This window comes from Oryzias latipes, chromosome 17 (genome assembly GCF_002234675.1).
Source record: "Oryzias latipes chromosome 17, ASM223467v1".
Lineage (NCBI taxonomy): Eukaryota > Metazoa > Chordata > Actinopteri > Beloniformes > Adrianichthyidae > Oryzias > Oryzias latipes.
In genome coordinates this window covers 20156381-20176662 of record NC_019875.2, presented here as the reverse complement: position 1 = coordinate 20176662, position 20282 = coordinate 20156381, and the positions used below count along the sequence as shown (strand labels likewise).

General features: G+C 39.0%; 1 protein-coding gene across 6 annotated transcripts in view; it reads left to right on the top strand.

Moving 5' to 3' along the window:
* The first annotated feature begins 5129 nt into the window (after positions 1-5129).
* Positions 5130-20282, top strand: part of astn1 (astrotactin 1) — a 339194-nt gene continuing 324041 nt past the window's right edge. For 3 of the 6 annotated variants that reach the window (XM_011486590.3, XM_011486589.3, XM_020710964.2), the window contains exon 1: positions 5130-5583. In XM_011486590.3, coding sequence (XP_011484892.1) covers positions 5301-5583 — 283 coding nt within the window. In that variant the 5' untranslated portion in view covers positions 5130-5300. The remainder of the gene's footprint in view (positions 5584-20282) is intronic. The other 3 variants (XM_011486592.3, XM_011486591.3, XM_004079140.4) reach the window with 2 other exon arrangements.

Sequence of the window (20282 nt, the reverse complement as noted above, 5' to 3'; positions counted from 1 at the left end):
TGGTTCTGTGTGGGGAGAGAGCAAGTGAAAAAGAACGTTATTACATTTTCAATAAAAGCATATTAGAAAATTGGAGTGAATGTCCATCTTCGTTCTAAGTGATTTCAATATTTTGGAAGAAGAACTGTCTATGGCTGCATTTCTTTAAGATTTCCTCTGTGTTAGAGGAGAACTTTAACGGGTTGTAAAAATGTAGTCCCCAGGTACTTTTACTCCTGTAAAAGTACCGTGCAATGCTGCTGACTAACACAGAATTTTGTCTCTGCCTGCCAGGAAAAGGTCACAACCGTGTGTGTTGTTGAGTTCAGGACACGATTTCACAAACCACTCCAAGAAGTCTTACAGAGCTGAGCTGTCGAAGTGAAAGGATAAAATAACTGTGTCATCAGCAAATTTAACAACTTTGTGATCCAAACCTGGATGGATTTCAGTCTGTTAAGACAGTTTCCTGATGATAGAGTACATTTTTTGAACCCTGCCATGCAAGCACACACATTACCCTTTGCAAACATCTGTTCTACTAATTGTTGTGTTTTGCTGCTCTTGCGTCTCTTTGTCTCTTTTTACCTTCCTCTTGATTTCCCTCGCTGTTTCCCTACCATATTTTTTCGTGCACATGTCGCATTTTGTTTGGCGAGAGGTGCAACTTATATGTGATTTTAAAAAAATTTAAAAACAGCAACAACCGCTAAAGCGTGCATGTATTCTGTCTATTATTGTCACCAATTCTATTAGGATTTGCCTGTCAAGATCAAATATCTGTTCTTATTAAATAAATTTCTCACAAAGGTGCGACTCATTTATGATTTTTCCTATTTACTATGTTTTTTCCCTTGTTTTTGGCATCTGCTACTTATACTTTCAAGTGACTTACATTCCGAAAAATATGGTAGGCTTCCTATTACTTTTTTTTAAAGAATGTTGAATTTTTTAGTAACCTCTATCTTTATTAGTGAAAATAGTAATCCTCTGGGTACCATGGACTCCGCAAAAAAATTAAACAAGTTTATCCTACACCTTCTCTTTGCTGTTGGAGGAAGAAAAATATGAGGCTACTTCCGTGGGTGATTTCAAAACGCTATTGCTGTTTTTAAACCGTCTGGTGTGCAATGAGCCGTTTTTTTTTCTCACTCTCTTAACAACTGATGAGTATGTAGGAGTTAAAAGAATGCCGTTGTGGCCCAAAGAGCCAAGAGGGACACAGCTCTGTGCACATCTGAGACCACCGTTGTTCAATCTTCTTTCCTGATAGAAGGAGCAACCAACCGACTGATGATGGAATTCTTGAAATCACCCGTGATAAATAGAGGGGCATCAGAAGATAACAATTCCTATTTATCCAGAATGTCTTTGATATGCTCTGTAAAAATCTTTGCCTTAGAATGGATGTAAGCCAGGAAAAGACATTTTCTGGAAAGGTAGGGAGGCTGCAGCTAGTTGATGTCAGAAACTACCTGACGACTCTCTTACACCTGCAAGGACTGACGTAGTGGCAAACACCTCTGCCATGTTGTTTTTCTGTCAGCTGAAGTCTAAAGCCATCTACAGTCAGATTTCACTTTTATCATTCCTATTGAGCATGTCTTCATAAAAGCAAGAATTAAAAAAAATTATCAGTCAGTTTTATTGTACGTAAGCAAACATTTGCAAGAGTCTCAGAGGGAAATGTTTGTTGTTTGCCCTTCCCCTTTTCTTCAGTGCCACCTTTCTTTGTCCGTCTTCCCCGTTATGTCACATTCTCTTTGTCCTGATGGCTTTCTGACCTGTTAGCCGGGGTTTTGTGTTTAACTTCCACAGGTTTTCTGATCAATGATAAAGTGCCCACAGGGAAAAATGTTCCTGAAGAAGGTCTCTGGTTATCTGAAAGGCTCATTCCACTTGAACGAGATCGATAATCCACAAGAGAATTGAGAAGAACAAACATACAATCCATTAGAAGTCTCTTTCGTAGGCAGTTTAGGTTTGTGTTGTATAATGCTAGCTGGCTGATTAGCATCAGTTCCTATAGGTGTATATATGTGTACCAGCATTTTTAATAAAGTTGATGAAAATTACAAAGATGAAACATCAAATTACCAACAATTATACAAGAAATCAAGATGTACCTCTTTTTGGTACCTCTTTTTTCCCACTCTTAAAAGTCTTGATAAAAAAAAGCACACTGCACCTCATAATCTGGAGCAATGTATATATGGATTATTTCTGGCTGGGCTTATTGATGTTACAATGATGTTGTGAGGTACACAGCACTCTGTCAAAATGACAGTTTGTTTTTTTGTATGAGTTGTAAACAAGGTTGGATATTGTGAATACGCCACACGTCCAAGCATAATCCAATGGTTACAACAAATGTCATCAAGTGTCCCTTTAGAAAGAATTACATATATTTTAAAAGGCAAAGAAGAAGAATTTAAACATATATGGTAACATTTTATACATGTAAAGAATATTGACCCTTTAGAATAGAGTGTTGATCATTTTTTGGATGGTATAACAGACCTCTGTTTTTACTCTGACGTTTGCCCAGTTTAGAATCATAGTTTTGTCAAGGTCTAAGGAAAGGCACTCTTGTTCCTTGGGTGGGGTGGGGGTTAAAATAAGACTATGAATAGGCAATATGCAATAAAAAGAATGTGGGGAAAAAGAAAATCGATTATTTTTCAAGAGAAATGTTTGGCTTGTAGAAATCCAATTTGGCTGGTAGACTTTGGAAGTTACCGGCCACCTTGGCTAGTGACCAAAACAGGTCATTTAGAGCCTTGATTGTGAATACCTTAACGTAGCTAATGCTTCTAACGTGGCTAACATGTCCCGGAAAACTAGTGACCTAAAAAAACAGAAATGTTGTTGTTTTCAGTTGCCACCTTTATAAAGAGCACCCAAAGAAGCAGACTTAGATATTTTATTTGATTGTTGGTGATTGATAAGAACCATGTGAGTCATATTGTTGTTGTTTTTTAATATAACATGGGGTATTAGAATGACAGTGTAATCACATAAACGACAAAATATGTTTCTCTTTCTGTCTTATTTCCTATAAAACAAGCATTTTCTAATTAATTTTGACGAGCTGAGAATTCAAATCTTTAACTTAAGGGTCGCCCATTGCTAAAAGCGGTTCCTACATATAATTGGAACAGTCATATTTTAAAAGGACAAATAAATCGAGCAGCATAACCTTTAAGTCAAAGCTCTATGACATTTAGGTACTTATATATTCTTCTTACATCTACTGTATGTTTAAAAGAACAATCAACCCTTAATGAATAATGAACACCCACAACTTACCTCTTTTATAGTATGTAATCAAGTCTTAAATATTTCATTGAAAAACACTTAGGGCCAGTCATTTCCCTTTATATTATGGAATACTCTAAGCCAGAGTGTTGTCCTATTCTAGAGATTCTGGAAGATGTGGCAGCTAATCGGAGGCCAAAGAGCTGCTTAAATATTAAATGGATGGACGGTAGTGGCACAGAAAAACGCAATCTTCTTTTCTTATGGCTTTGCATCCAAATCCAAATTGCAATTGTGTGATCAACAAAGCAGTCCAGGGATTTAGCGTCAGAAAGTCTGCTGCAAACATAAGTCCCAGAGCAATTTAAAGTGAGTTTGTCTCTGTGCTTGTTGTCTTTGTCGTTTGCTGTAAAACTGCAGATTGACTACCCCTACTGCTAAGAAACAGAAATATTTAAAAGGGTTAGCAGTTTTATGAAACATGATTTGTAAATGTGTTTAATCAACAAATGAGTGCCTTCACTCCTCCAAGAAGTCACAGAGAAAGTTGGAATGCAGCAAACTGAAAATTAAAACCATCAAGACTTTGATACACAGACAAATTTAGCAGCAGTCAGAGAGCCTAAGGGTTCTACACAAGATCTTAGATGTTTTCTTCTGGGGCTGCACGTTCTAAGATTGTTCTTAAAAACCCTGTTTTGTCTTTAGCATCTACTTTTTCTACATCTTCTTTGAGTCTCTGTTTTTTTTCAGGCTTGTTTTTGTGCTTCTGGCTGCTGTGGTAGCTTTGAATAACTATATCTAGTTTTTTTGTCCATCACAGTACCCTGGGGGGTTAGCTATGCCAGCAGGTCTGAAAGCATTACTGCTAAAAAATGGAACTGATGCAAATTCATTTCACACGTTCTCTATATTCAGCCTTAGAATCAAACAAACTCAATTCAATATTGATATTTTGTCAACTTTCTATTTGAAAATACATTTTGCTAAGTTATAAAAGACTGTTATAAAGTTACTAGCTATACATAAGAGAGTTACACACAAAAAAAGGCAACTTACTATTTAACAGTTTAAAAATTAAACATCCAAATGTCACCTTTTTGTTTACCTGATATTAGTTCAAGATATTGTATTAAAAAACAATTTGATTTGGATTAATTTTTGACATATTTTTCTTTTGAACCTGGTGGATGCTCTGCTATCTTGTACGTTTTTTAGTTTAAGGGTAATGTGTGTGCTTGCATGTAGTTTAAGAGTCAGGACGTTGTGATCTGAAGCTCATTTTCCACTTTTGCTAGCTTATAGCCCCTCACAACCCCAACCGAACATCAGTGCAACAATAATGGTGGAGCTATCTAGCTCTACAGTTTTAAATCCCATCAGACGAGGAAAACAAAGACGTAAATGGATCTATTTGTCTATAATTAGATGCATTGGAATGGAGCAGAGCAGGGAGCTTGTGGCTTGCTGTAGTAGCTTCTGCATCCCACCTACAAACTTTTTCCAACAGCACGTTATCATCTGCTCTCGATTCACGATTTGAAAAAAATAAATATATCAGAAATGCAATTTCAATTTTCTTTAAGTCCTCCCTCATCAGAAAAACGACAAGGATGTGGAAAAAAATAAAATAAAAATGCTTCATAGTAGTGTGTCTTTAAATCAAAGTGACAAGCTATTAAAGATGGGCAAAGCTGTCTCTTAGAAATTATGTGCAAATGTGTGAAAAAAGCAAAGACTAAGTTAAACAAAAACAGATTAGGGACCCTGAGGCCAGTTTGGTTGTGAGAAATCAATTCTTAGCCATTACAGAGCTATTTAGACAGTTTATCGATCATTCACCGAAAAAAAGGGGTCAATGACATTAAAATATCCACACTGCACATCTGCAAAACACCACATGACTGATCAGAGAAAGGAAGGAAAAAGAGGCGTTTGTTTTCGACACGGAGACAGCCCGGCATCGCGCGGCGCTGCTTCTCACTCGGTGTTCTCTCCTCCGCCGGGCTGAGAGAAGCCTGAAAGAGGAGCAGCGAGACGACGAGAAGGAACGGAGCACCAACATGGACCCGACGCTGCTGTGGCTCGCGTGGGCTCTGGTGGCTTTCCACGCGGCTCCTGTCCGGAGCCTCAACGGCGACGAGGACCAGACCCAGGACACCGACTGCAAGATGAAGAGCGTCACCGTGTCGGCGCTGCCGTTTCTGAGGGAAAACGACCTGAGCATCATGCACAGTCCGTCGGCCTCCGAGCCCAAGCTGCTGTTCTCGGTCAGGAACGACTTTCCCGGGGACGTGGTGGTTGTGGACGACCTGGAAAACACCGAGCTGCCATTTTTTGTCCTGGGTAAGTTTGGTCCTTTGATGTCGGTGGTGTTCAATTAGCGCTAATGAAGCCTTCCCAGCGTGCTTGCTATGATGACACTGAACAGCTGTAGATTAGCTTGAGCCGGGCTACAAGGCGGGATTGTTGTGTTTTGATACAATACAGACAGTAACATCACCAAGAACGAGTAAAACCCGCTTTTAAAGAGCCAAAGGTGGCTAAAAAATTACCCCAACACATTTTCTAATGAAGCAATTGTATGGTATTTGGAACCACAACAATAGACCACATAGCCTTCAAACGTTAGGACACATTCATCAACTGTTTACTGTCCTTTCATTTAAACAAGTCAAATTTAGCTAAACAAATAATAGTTGATATTGTTGCTCTAGTTTTAGGTTCAACCAGTAAACAGATAAAATAAAAAATAAGATGGTTGTTAACCAATTAGGATACTAAGGAAAACTTTTTATACTTTTGTCATGTCCTTTTTTTGAATTATTAAATTAGATAAAGTTATTTGTCTGGAAAGGTTATTTGAAGTGAAGCCAAAAAATGGACCTGTCCCTGTCCATGGTGCTGAATCTCTGCTGAACATTTCAAGTTGCAGCTGGGGCTTGCAGTTCCCTCTTCAGTGCTATTAGCTTGAACAGCTGCATTCATATAGTCAGTATTTTTACATTTTTGTTTGATTTTGTCTTAACTTTTGACTCAGATCAAAAGTGGAGTTGTTTAGGTATTTTTGTTTTTTTTTCTCTAAAGAGGATAGTGTCATTTGTGCACAATCCCATAAAACCCTCTGATGAAAATTGTTTTTTTTTTACCATGTTTTTGTAGCATTTTTCTCATGATGGAGGAAATATGTAAAGAAAATTAAGCGTAAAATTGAGATTAAGTATTTCTTTATTCAAATTGTTGTGAATCAGAAGCAGACAAATTTAAAATGCTACTGGAAAAATCTTGTAGCAGTGATGGAAGCTACAATCGGCAAGCAGCCATCTCCCTGCTCCGCTCCATTCGGATGCATCCACAACTAGATCCATGTACGTCTTCGTTTTCCTTGTCCAAGCTGGCATCTGCTTCAAAACTATACGGATAGAAAGCTCCAGTGTTGGGTGTAAGTGGCTGGAAGCTAGTGGTAAAGCGCGGGAAAGGGTATAAACACACTGATTTTTTGTTTTTTGTTTTTTTTTGGGCTAAAAGCTGCACAATCAGAAAAGATCACTAGTAAAAAAGCTCAAAACATGATTGGATGATTGGAGTGGGACTGTAACAGAATTGTGACATTACTTGGTTTTTGCTAAAAGTCTGATATACAAACAGTCATCTTCTAAACCTGTTTTGGCAATTGTTTGTTTGATTCAAAGGCAGGGGACATCCTGGACAGGTCGCCAGTCTGTCGCAGGGCCTCAAATCAAATCCATATACACGTAGTTCAAAACTAGTAACTTATCCCACACACATAGGGACAAGTTAGACCATTTAACCTATGAAGCCAGAGTCGCTGGATGGATGGGGAGAACATACAAACTCCACACAATCTTAGGTCCCCAGCTGGGACTTGAACCAAGGGCTTTCTTGCCGTGAAGCAATAACTCTAACCACTGCACCACCGTACAGTTACCACTCCTATTTTAAAAACAATATTAATGAAATACTCAATTTTGTGCTTAATTTTCGTTATATATGTCCACCATCATGAGAAAGATAAGAACATGTTAAAAACACCATATTTATCAGAGTGGGTCTTCGACAACTTTTTTGTTACGAATATTCAGCCCGGATGTGCATGAAAATGATAAAGATTTGGTCCCACTGAACATTTTTCTGGGCAGTAACATTGAACCACATGTTTGGCGAGTGGATTAAAATATTTTCAGAAAAAAACCATTTGTCCTTACTTGAATGAATATTCTATTGCTTTTAACAAAAACAGAAATGGCTTCAGGTGAGAAACAGACAACTTTTAATAATAGAACACCCAGTGTATTGTGCGGCTATACTACATTTGGTGACATTTCTGTGTTAGACAGCACAAAGAGAGGATGTTAAAAATAAAAAGAGAAGAGAATGAAGCTGCTGAGAATGCAGTTTGAGGAAATGGAGTTTGAGATGAAATACTACAATTAGTATTACAATTACTACAATTAGTATTACAATTACTACAATGAAACAGTTCATAAATGTTTGTTTTAATTGAAATTTTTGTGGCACAAGCGATGGAAGGAGATGGAAAATGGCAAAAAAAGGAATTATTTAAAGGAAGACTTTTTAGAAGAAGTAAGGAATGTCATTGTTATCATACCAAGTTAACTCCACCCCATTCTTATCTAATATCACACATTATATCAAATTTTGTGACAAAATGACTACAATGTCCAACTCAGGGGCATTTTAACTGACATAATCAGACTCAAGTTATTTTTGTATACCTTCACTTATTGGCTGAGTGGAAAACTGATCAAGATGTCTGTAAACTTAGTGATTTACACCAATTTCAATAAGCTGCCATTGTAAAAGATGATGTTCATATTACACCTGAGCCGGGGGTGTTCGTGTCCCTGGGGGGTGGGTCCTGGTCCTTGCCCCTGGGCGCTGGGCCCCGCCAAACTTCCAACATGGCCGAGCCTGGTCGGGCCATATTTATAACATCCCTTGTGGGCCGCCCTTTTTTCCCCGGGGTTCCCCCCTCCTGGGCGGGGGCGGCGGGCCCCTGCCTTGCTCCTACCTGGACCAACCGTGGGCCAGGTGGGTGGCTGCCTGGAGTGCGGAGCGGGTCTCCCTTGGGGGGTCCTGGCTCGTACCTGGGGTCGGGGCGGGGGGATGCCCGGAACTCCTGGGTGGTGGTGGGGTGCTCGTCTGGGGCTGTGGGCGTCCCTCTCCGGTGGGGCCCTGCGTTGGGCTCTTCCGGCGCGGCGGGGGGCTGCTTTCCTGGCTGGGCTGGGGCGGCGCTCTCTTTCCCTCTGCGCCTCCCTGCTCTCTGGCTCTGGGGGCCTCGCGGCGGTCCGGCTGGCCCTGGCCTGGGTGGCGGTCTTGGTCGCCCGGGGGGCGGTTGTTCCCTGCCTGTTCCCGTGTGGCGTTGGGGGAATTCCGGCTGCCGCTGCTGCTGCGGCGGGGGTATGGGTGTGGGGGTGGCTGGGCGCTCCTCCTCCTTCTTTTCACATTCCACCATCCATTTTAGAAGAACATAAACACTCACCTGAGCACAGGTGTTAGCTCACCTTTGCACTAATAGTTTGCATGATTGAATGAATGAAAGATTTCACACTAGTTGGTTTAAAGGCATAGGTATGCGTTCGTGAACACTATCTGTTTTGTGTGCATGTTGACATGTGGACATTTTTGCGGCTAGCAGGTGTGTTGATAATATTTGAGTGTGTGTGAACAGGCCCCGCCCTTTTTGTACTACATTTGAACCGTACCGTAACGATAAACAACCAGTAAACCTGTCTGCTCTATGCTGCTTCATGGTCTTACCCCCCTTCCCCTCCTATTATCACCCTCCTACCCCCCCCTCTCTCTAACGTCCCTCTCTCTTCTTCCCCTCTTTCCTTTTCCGTCCGGTCCAACACCAAAGATTTTCAAACATGATTGAAATTAATAAATTTTGGCCTCAATTACAAAAGGGGTTTATTCAGACATACCTTTGGTTTGTCTGAAGATGAATAACCCCTCTTGTTAAAATAAAATATGTCCAACACAAGAGGCCCTCAGCTCTCATCTGTTTGCCTAGCTGTTGGACAGGACAAGTTAAAAAAAAAAAAAAAAAAAAAAAAAAAGATGATGTTAAAGGTTAATTGAGTTGGACCCAGTGACCCATATTTACTGCTGAAACAATCTGAAATCCAATGCAGATTATGATGACATGAATCAATATCCTGTAGGTTTCAGGACCTGAAGACTTACAAGAAGTCTGGATCATGTTTTGGTTCCAGTTGATTTTCCCTTTGCTATAAATTGCAGAAGAAAGCTTAAACATTCTCATGGTTGTTTTTTTCAATGTTTTTTGTTCAAGGGAAAGTTAAATGGGAGACGACTGATGGCAAAAAGTCTGGGGACAGAACATTGTCATTCCTGCAGCCCAAATTATTTATAATGTTCTTAGCTGAGAAGTCATCTGTGATCTGTGATGCCACCTGAGAACGCCCTGTTGTATATAGATTAAATAGCTTAATTTAAGTTATTTTCTTTTCCAGGCTTATTACTTTCTCTAAAACAGTTGGCTTTTTTTATGTATTCATAGAACCAGGCACTTTGACCAGCTTTCACAAATCTCTGTAACTCGTGCTCTTTTGTTTGGGAGCCTTTGTTTGATCACACCTTTCGGGAAGTTAATGAATCTATAAAGTTTCCAAAGTTGAATTAGACTTCTCTTCTGAACTGACTCACCTTCTAAGATGTCTATCTTTTTAAAAAACTTTTCTGAGTATGTTGAAAGTTAAAGTACCGTCAGTTGTCACACATCTTTGCCAAAACTTTGACCCGGGAGCAGTGAGCTGCCGTCTCAGCAGTTTACTATACCGCAGAGTAGCCCATTTACAACTTTACACCACGCAATGCAAAACAAGTCTTAAAGAGCCATTATTTGATACCTATAGTATGGAACCATTGTATGGAGTCTCGCTATAGCCTTAGTCACATACACCTGGATGGGGGGTTTGACTTGAATAGGTGCTGCGGTAGGGTTGGGCGATGTCCCTTAAATTGGCCGTTGACGATGTTTGCTGTCAACCATCGGGATGGACGATGATATCGTCGTGGGGGGGGGCTATTTTTAATATTTCGGTCTTATATAATTGCTATTCGTTATTTTACTTTATTACTTTATGTATTTTATCTCCCAACTAATGACTCATCCGCAGTATAAACTGAGGGAAGTGACTTTAACAAAAAAAGTAACAAACAAACTAGAAAAGAAGTAGTCCGCTCCCGCACTTAATCAGTCAAGTGGACCGGCGGAGCCCGGACTGACAGCTTTGTGTTTGAGTGGAAGGGGGGTGCTTTGTTACATGAGCGGTATGGAGATTTAGAACTGCGATCCGTTCCGCAGCTCTAGGGGAACGGGTTACCGAACTCAGAACCGGGTCTAAAAGTGTGTGTCTGAGCAGAGGATCGTGAGCACACACACAGCGCTTTGGGGCGGTGTGAGCTTCAAAGCAGAAAGGCCGCTCAGTCCTTAGAAATCGTTCAAACAATCACGTGGATTTGTGTTTCCAGTCGTGTCCCGACTAAATAAAGGCTGATGTTATTCCCAAATGTTTAAATGCAGCCAAGATGCAGTTTGCAGCACCACCCAAAGCTAATGCTGTTAGCCCGTGTTAGCAATCTGCTAATTCTGGCTTCTTTCCGGCTCCGTTTTTCAACAGAAAAAGCAATGACCACACGGATTAAAAATAAACCGATGAGCGAACAGGCGTTTCATAATAATCGTAACATTATTAAAAGCGCGTTTAGAAGATCGTCTCGTGTATTACCGAGCTGACATATCAATGAATAAAGCTGCTCGGCAACATTTTGTATGGAATTGTTACATTCAATAAAGTTTGAGAAAAAAATAGCCGCTCGGCGGAACTGATATCCGCTTCCGCTTTTTCAAACCCTACTGCGCATGTGCGAATGATTTATTCCGACCGAAAGTGTGACCCATGTGAACGTTTTTTATATTCTGAAAACATTTTTCTGGAACCATGTACACGGTTGGATTCTAATCCGACCATTGATCCGGTCAAGATATTTTTCAAATGTAACCGCGGCTTATGGTGTCGACTCGCAGCGTGGCGGGGGCGTGGCATCACGATGGTGTCTCTCCATCGGGATGTCAGTCACCCATCACGATGGACGATGGTATCGTCCATCGGCACAACCCTATGCTGCGGGTTTTTGGGTCGTTTTAGGTCGTGGACACAGTCCTTATCTTGCCATAAGGACAGTTGTGATTCAGACCTAAAAAAGAGACAGTATAGTCACAGGCCTTATGGGGCATATTTGAGTGTCTATAAAATGTAATGTTCTTTTTTCTTCTTTCCTATGAAGAAAAGGTGAATAGCTTAAACATACACTAACGTTGGAAATGCGATGGCAACCAAGTAATCAGACAAAGGGAACAAGAAAAACCCAGAGAAAGATTCTATCTAAAAAAAAAAATACTGTTAAGAATAAAATAAAATAAAATAAATCTCTAATTCTTATAACAGAAAGTAAAACAGCTGAACTAAATGCAGAAAAAGTACAGCGGAAAAAATGCACTGACAAACAAATACTTGTTCTTCCAATAAATATGAGCATTTCTACCCTACACATAATTTAACGTTACAAACCGGGAGCTAATAATTTTAGAACATACAAAGGCGTTCATTGATCCCCACAGCAGAGGTATCAAGCACTGCAAGTGTCCAGTTTAAATAGTCAATTTAAAGCCCTAATTTAGACAACAGTTAATTCAATGTGAGCTAAAACGATTGCTAATGACTGCTGATGTGCATTCATACTCTCAATTGATACAATGTAATGTAATTGTTTTTTCTGAATTTTTGTTTTTTCTGAATATTCAGTTGAATTCATGCTGGTACTCCTATCACAATGTAGCGTTTGTGAAATATGATGGCTTAAAATATTAGCCAGAGATATAATTGTTTTTCAATTGTTATCTTGAGCACATAAGTGACTGTAGTTAAACTGAATTGAGATAACCAACTACAGGCCCATTATCCCACAAAAGTCTTCATTTTGAAGGTGAAATTGCAACAGTTGCATTCTGTCAGTGGAGCCTTAATGACTTGACATTCACTTCTTTGTGGTTTAACAAGCCTGAAATTTTGGAGTGTGCTCTGACCTTTGTGTAAACTGCACCAGCCCGTCATTTGGCTTTCTACTTCTTGATAAAGGAAGCAGAATCTTTCATATGCTGAGTAACTAAAGTTACTTTACTTATATTGTACTTTTGAGGCACTATAGGAGTTTGCACAAGTATGAAGCCATGTAAAAGTACTTCTGTGGGCGACCACATCAAGAAGTACCAACAATTTTTGCTCCATCATTTAAGTCGCACAGCAGCTTCTTCTAGATCTGGCATGACCAAAGTCCTGCCCGTGAGCCAAATTGGGATCGTGTGCAAGCTCCAGTCAGAAATAATCAATATTATCCTTAGGGTACTGTGCTTACAGTACCCTAATTGTAATGGACTAAATTACAGTATGAGCCGTTGTAAACGCATAGCAAAAACCTGTGGTTACTTGACCATAAGATGTCAGTTTAGATGAGGAAAACTAAGACGTCTACATCAAGAACTATGTAGCTTTCCGGTATCGGATAAACGAACGGACACGCGTGGCATGGTGGCTGCTCTCTCAAAAGATTTTCAAGCAACTTAAAAGTTGTTTCAACGATTGCCAATCGACTTAAGAGCTGATCATCTCTGAGAAAGACAGCCGACCATGGCCCTGAAGAAAAACCAAGCAACAATTAATGGTGATGACATTAAAGCTGCACTCGACTCTCCATGCTAAGCTAGCTCCTCTCATGGAGTTAGTTGAAGATTTTCGAAGACTCTGAGCTCAAAACAAGCAACGAGATAATCGGTTCGAGACGAGTGGACGACATGGAACAACAAGCAAGGATGAATAATGTCATTCTCACTAAATTACAGATCAAACCTCCGGCAAAGCTAAATGCAGCTGGAGCTATCATTGCTAATGCTAAACGCAATGCTAGCATTCCTAGCAGTTCTTCTGAAACGGGGAGCAATGGAGTGTCTCTGGAACACCAAGTGGAATCATTTCTCACGTCTAAAGGGATTTCCCTGGATCTCAACACCATCGCGACCTGCCACCCACTCCCCAGGAGAAAGGAGACAGATAAACCAGCAATCCTCATCAGGTTTGTGAATCAAAAACACAAGCTAGCTCTGATGAATCAAAGGAAGACTCTGAAAAAATCTGCTGCTTATCTGAACGACCATCTGACCAGAAGGAATGCTGAAATCGCCAAACATGCCAGGCTTCACAGGAAGCGTATACAGATTGAAAACACTTGGGTTAAAAGCTGCAGGATTTACGTCAAACCACTCTGTACATCGGACTGGTCCAAAGGTTCTGGTTTTTAACACCATTAAGGATTTTGAGAAGTGTTTGATCACAGACGTCTGAACCAACATGCAGTAATAAATCAAAGAGTCAAATATAATTTCACGAAATATGGCGCCTGGATTCATCGCTTACTTGAAAAGTCTGAAGTGACCCTGATTTTCAGCAGAGAGTTCTGACCTGCAGACAATTTGACCTTAACTTTCAGCGCCGCTGATAACAGCCGCATAAGGAAAAGTACTTTAATCTAATGTCTGCAGACATAGCAGCGAAGAGAACTATAAACTATGTTTTAACCCAAAAGAACGGCTGTTAATCAGCAGAAGGACTACCAACCTATGACGTTCGACAGAATATGGACCCTTTTTTATTTCACAGCATTACCTTACTATTTAAAAAAAATCATAAACATGATCAATCATGAACATGATTTTTCTAATGAAAATAATCTGAATATATATAATATTTTAGATAACTGATCTGTATATGGTATGTTATTATACAAAATAGTTATAACTACTTTACATAAGTAGGAAGTAATTCATCATTGTCATGTGATTTATTGATACTTAAGCATACGTAATGACCTGAAACTGTGTTGGTAAGACATTGATAACAGAAGAAAAGTTATGAACCGGATAATGATAAATCATTTAATAAAATGGTTACGGTAGAACAGAGGTGGGAAAAATTTGCTTCCTTCCACTCCTTCTCAAGCAATCTTTGATTTATTATCTAATTATCCTAAGTTTGATACGTCTTTGAATGAATGAATGCTTATTGTATTGTTATGTGCATTATTCTGTGATTGCTTGAAATAAACCATTTCAAATCAAATCAAATCAAAACTACTACTAATCTTTCGTCCTTTATCATTTAGGTCACACAGCAGGTCCTTCTAGATCAGGGCTCCCTTAATCCAGGCCTCAAGGGCCAGTGTATGGAAATTTTAGAACCTCTGTGGGTTTGTAAGTAATTCAAATGTAAAGAATGGTTCCGAGCTGGAGTTTTGTGCGGACAAACTCTTTTGTTTTTTCTTATTTAGGCCAAGCAGTATAGTAGAAGAAATGAAGACCCCTAACCTCTTTGGTTTGTTTAAGATACAATTTGACATGATTACACACTGACTTTCATAGCAGCAAAGAAAAGGCCTGCTTGCATTTGTGGTTCTCCATCTTGTGCTGCCTGTTTGCTGAGGTAATGTCTGCCACTAGTTAAAGATCCCGAGGCAGTACGACTGTAAAAATCTTTTGAAATTAAGTATTGGGAAGGTGTTTTAAGTCATTCATGCTGTTTTAAAGTTGGATTACCCTGGTAGGAACATTTGAAAACGATACTGTTGTTTGTCAGTACAATAAGGGTTGTGTTACTGTCTCTCGCATTTTTCTTGCCAAATTGCCTCTGTTAAGTTTGTGAGAAGCTTTCTGAAGAGAAGGGATTTCAACTACTGACAGATAATTCCAGCAGCAAGCCTGCAGCCACTCGTTAGTGTCAGAGATGCCTGGCAGTGTTATTAGAAGTTTACCCTTTTGGTGTTGTGTCATAAATTGTATGGGAGGGAGGTAATAAAGTTGCCCTCTTGGAGAGTCTGGAGGAGCTTTATTTTCTCTGACAGTGAGCTGCACATAAGGACTAGAAACCACTTTACACAGATTCTCATTCAGACCTGCTCCTTTTGGGAACAGTCTTTTGGACAATTCTTTTCATGCCAATACTTGTGCTACTGAAATAAATAGAAAAATGCTCTAAGCATTTTTTGTCAAGTTTATTTTTGTCTTGATTGCAAAAATAATATGCTATGTATTTCTACCACATTATTTTATCATAACTTTTCACTAAAAAGCATTGTCTAAAAACAAGGTCATCTATTTTTTTTATTATGTATCAATGATTGAGTTATCATTATTCAGTTCCAATTGCTTGACTAGTTACCATGAAGCAAAATTACAAAAAAAACTATAATCACACAAAACTTAATATGATTGGATGTTTTTAACATGTTTTTATTGCTTTTTGGTAATGACGGAGGACATTATATAAAGAAAATGAAGCTTAAAACAGCATTTCTGAGTATTTCTTTATTCAAATTGTGGTGAATCAGGAGCAGACAAAAAAAATACTGTTTAAAGCAGCTTGTAGCTGTGGCTTATTTACCACAGTCGGCAGGTCAAAAGCTTCCTCCTCTGCTCCATTCTGGGCCATCTACTTGCAGACAAATAGATCCACGAACGCCTTTGTTTTCCTCGTCAGAGCTGGCTCTAAACTGTACAACTGGAAAGCTCCGATATTGCTCGACATTTTTGTTGCAGCGCTTATGTTAGGTTGGGGTAGTGAGGGTGCTGGATACAGTGTAACGGGAGGGATAATGGGAAGTGTTGGCAGGCTTACTGTACTCCAACAGTAGCACTCACAATCCAGAGGCAAATTTCTAATGAACCACTACTGCTCGCCAGAAAATATGTCCTAGAAAATGACGCAGGTTTTTTGATTAGGGCTAAAAACATAATAATTATGATTAAATGACCACTGGGAACGTTTTTAAAATAGATTAAAAGATGATCGGAGTGGGTCTGTAATAACTAGGATGAGATAAATCGTTATTGTCAATATCCAGCTGAGATAGACATAGTTTAAACATCGACACTCATATAATACTAATGAAAAGACAAAAAAAGAGTGATTAATAGTATTAAAAATGTATGTGAAAGGCTTCTATCTTTTCTATCTTGAATGTCTTGGAAGTGTCTCTTTGGCTTGTATGATGATTCAACGTAGTTGTGTTTTTTAGCTAACAGTAAACCTTTAATCACAACTGCCCTTGCGGGTGGAAATGGGCTGTCTGTGGGTGAAAAATGGGCAAACCTTTGAGGGGCATGGAGGTGGCCTGCACAAAAAAGCAAGGTTGTACACAACTTGGTGAGCTCGTAGAATGAAAATGTTTCTGCACAATTTAAATTTCTGCTTTAATCAAAATGCTGCAAATGAGACACATTGCTGATTTTAATGAGCACATAACTAATTGGGGTTTTGGAGTGAATAATGAGCTTTCCATAGATGAAAGTGGTTAGCACAAGGATAACTTTTGTATTACAATAAAACCCAACGTTGCAGTACTGTATTGTTTTTTGCTTTAAAAACAAATTATTTTGGGGCCATAATATTGGAGATGCTAACAAAAAAAATAAAATTTGTAAATATAAAAATACAACATTTTAAATGGTAGGTAGATTGCCAAATTTGTAACTTTCAGGGCTGCAAAAGTACGAGTTTAGTCTTTTAAAATGAAAGTTTTATATTCCCCTTTTATTGGAAGTTCTGTTAAGTAGTTTCACAGTTAGAACCATAGACATAAATACATTAGAGAAGTAATCTCATACAAATTGTATTGAAATCTAGTGGAACAACTTGAACAAAATTGACTACACCCACCTCAACAACATAACAAGAAAGAATGATTGAACAAGACAAAGCATGGTGAGAGTTTTGTTGAGACCCATCTGCCAACCAAAACGATGTCCCTTAAATGTCCCTTTATATTGCTCAAATTTGAGATCTAATAAAAAAAATTACAATCTGAAAAACAACGACACCTTCCTCAAACCTTTGTCGTGATTAGGAAAAAACATCAATAAACATAAAATAGATTTGTGAACCAGACTGTGTAAAATAGGCTTGGGCAATGTCCCTTAAATTGGCAGCTGAACGATGTTTGCAGTAAACCATCGGGATGGACGATGATATTGTCGGGAGGGGGGGGGGGGGGTATTTTTAATTTTTCGTTATTATATAATTGTCATTCGTTATTTGACTTTATTACTTCATTTATTTTATTTTCCAACTAATGACTCATACGCGATGATCCAGTATAAACTGAGGGAAGTGACTTTAGCAAAAAAAAAAAAAAAAAATGACAAACAAAATAGAAAAGAAGTGTCCACTCCTGCACTTGATTAGTCAAGTGGATCGATGAAAGGGAAGGGAGGATGCTTTGTTACGTGTGCGCTATGTAATGGAGACTTCGGACTGCGATCCGTCCCGCAGCTCTAGGTGAACGAGCTAACGAACTCAGGAGAACCGGGTCTTCCGGTAAAAGTGTGTGTCCGGGCAGAGCTCGGGCCGCCAGCTCTCAGCGGCTTTGGGGCGGTGTGTAAGCTTTTCAAAGCAGAAATGCCACCGAGTCCTTAAAAACCGTTCAAACAATCATGTTGATTTGTGTTTGTGTGTGTCCCGACAAAATAAAGGCTGATGTTATTCCCACATATTAACGTGCAGCCAGGATGCAGATTGCAGCATTTCCTGCATGGATTTTATGTTCATCAAAGGCTAAATGTTGTCATAGCATGTTAGCCTCTCTTAGTCCTGGCTTATTCCATCTCCGTTCTTCAACAGAAAAAGCACTGACCACACGGATCAAAATTAAAATGATGAGCAAACAGGCGCTTCATAATAACCGTAACATTAATAAAAGCAAGTTTAGAAGATCATCTAGTATATTACGGAGCTGCTATGGCTATGTATGTAGCCTCTCATTGGAACTCATTTCTTCTTCCGGTATTTCAAACACTACTGCGCATGTGCGAATGATTTATTCCGACTGAAAGTGTGCCCCATTTGAACGTTTGTTATAATCGGAAAAAGGTTTTCTGGGCTCATGAACACGGTTGAATTCTAATCCGACCATTGATCCGATCAAGATAGTTTGCACATGCAAACACGGCTTATGGTGTCGACTCGCAGCGTGGCGGGGGCTTGGCATCACGATGGTGTCTCTCCATCATATTATCAGTCAGCCATCACCGTCTATCGGCACAACACTAGTGTAAAATATGAATTTTTACCATTTAACGGTGTGAAACCTGCCTATTGTGGCCCCTATAGAAACTGCAATATTTGGTAAATTCTGGTGGACTTTGAATCCTGTAACACAGGGTTGACACTTTGTAGGAACATGTGGCTCTAGTGTTGACACAATGTACTTGTGAAAAGACGATTTAAATGTCCTTAGTTTGTCTTGTCCTGTTGTACTGAAAACATTAATATATCTTATTTTCCACACTATAAGGCAAACTTCTAACATGGCTAAGGTGTAGCAAACAAGTTCTAGAGTCACTGTGAAGTCAATAAAGTCTTACTGACGGATTAAACTCTGACTCTTGCCTCACTTAATGTGCCTTATAGATTGCTGTACATTATATGACATAATTTCGAAAATAGACCATTCATTGATAATCCGGTGTTGCCTGTAATTTAATATGTTTATGATATAATTTAAGATTTAGGACCTCTAAAAAATATTGCAGTCACTATATGTCCATATAAAGTAATATTGACACATTTTCTTGCTTTCAAATTTTAGGAATCGTCCACAAATATTTTAAAAACAGAAACTGTTAACAATTTGTTTATTGATATTTATGACATACATTCTTCCTAAATATTTTGTCTAAAAGTTTAGATCCTTTTTGCTCATATTATCCAGAGCTCTTAGGTTTTTAGAAAGATTTATCAGACACGTTTTACCATGTCGACATTAAAAAGGCTAAATCTGCTTCTAATACCAGGAACAGATCAAGAATTGTGGAAGGGATTGCACAAGACACGGACTGAAAATGGTGGAAGAGAGCATTCAAGGAGGTATTAGAAAGAGCTGGAGATAAGGATAAAACGAGTAGGAAACAGATTACGATAACATAATTGCTGGGTGATCGGTTGCCATGGTGACATGAGAGTGCGCACTTAGGCAGGAGTTTTAAGAGTGCTGGCATTTTTTATCACCACCGCAACAAAACAAACAAAAAAAAAAGCAGTAGAGGTGGCACCTTTACCTTTTCTTTACTCACTAAAACCTAAAAAATAAAGGTCCTAACTCTCATGAACAAAAGCAAGCTTTAAGACACAGCTGAGTTTGAAAACATTTTCTCTTTTTTTCCGCTTTTCACAGTTTTTCCTGTTTTGTTCTGTCTGTGTGATGCAAGAATCAAGTCAAGGATTCTTCAAAGCTGAAGAAGCAAAGATAAAAGAGAGCATATCTGCACCTTTTAGGCCGCCCGACTGGCAGTTTATACACAACATAACTAAAAATCACAGCTTAAACTGGAATGGGTTTTTTTGTTACATCTTGCAAAGAAATGTATTAAACAAAGAAGCATAAGTATAGTTCAAACCTGGTGTGAGCTTTAGAATACTCTCAAAGCAGTCTTTTGAGCTTCTTTGTACATAGACAGTAGCGTGAATGTTTGGTTTAGCTTTTTCTAATGTTTGCATTACTCCACCTTTCCATCCATTCATCCATCCGTAGGGTTGTAATGATTCATTTTATCAATGATTTGATTCATATCATAACCTGTGGTTGACGATACTATTCATAGTCAATATTGGATCTTTTTTATCGATCTGATTCAATCTGATTCCCCGATTTAATCCAAATGTTTTTTTTCAATGTCAATATACTCAATTTGTTTAATTTTAAAAGGATTTATAATAGTTTAGTTTAATTTGATTACCAACTTGCCTCAGACAGATTGATTTGCTTGGATCGTAGTAAGATAATTTGATTAAGTCAATAAATCGTTACACTCTTGTTCATTCTTCCTTTTCATACTAATTAGAATTTGGTGGCAGCAGTCTAAGCCAGTATGT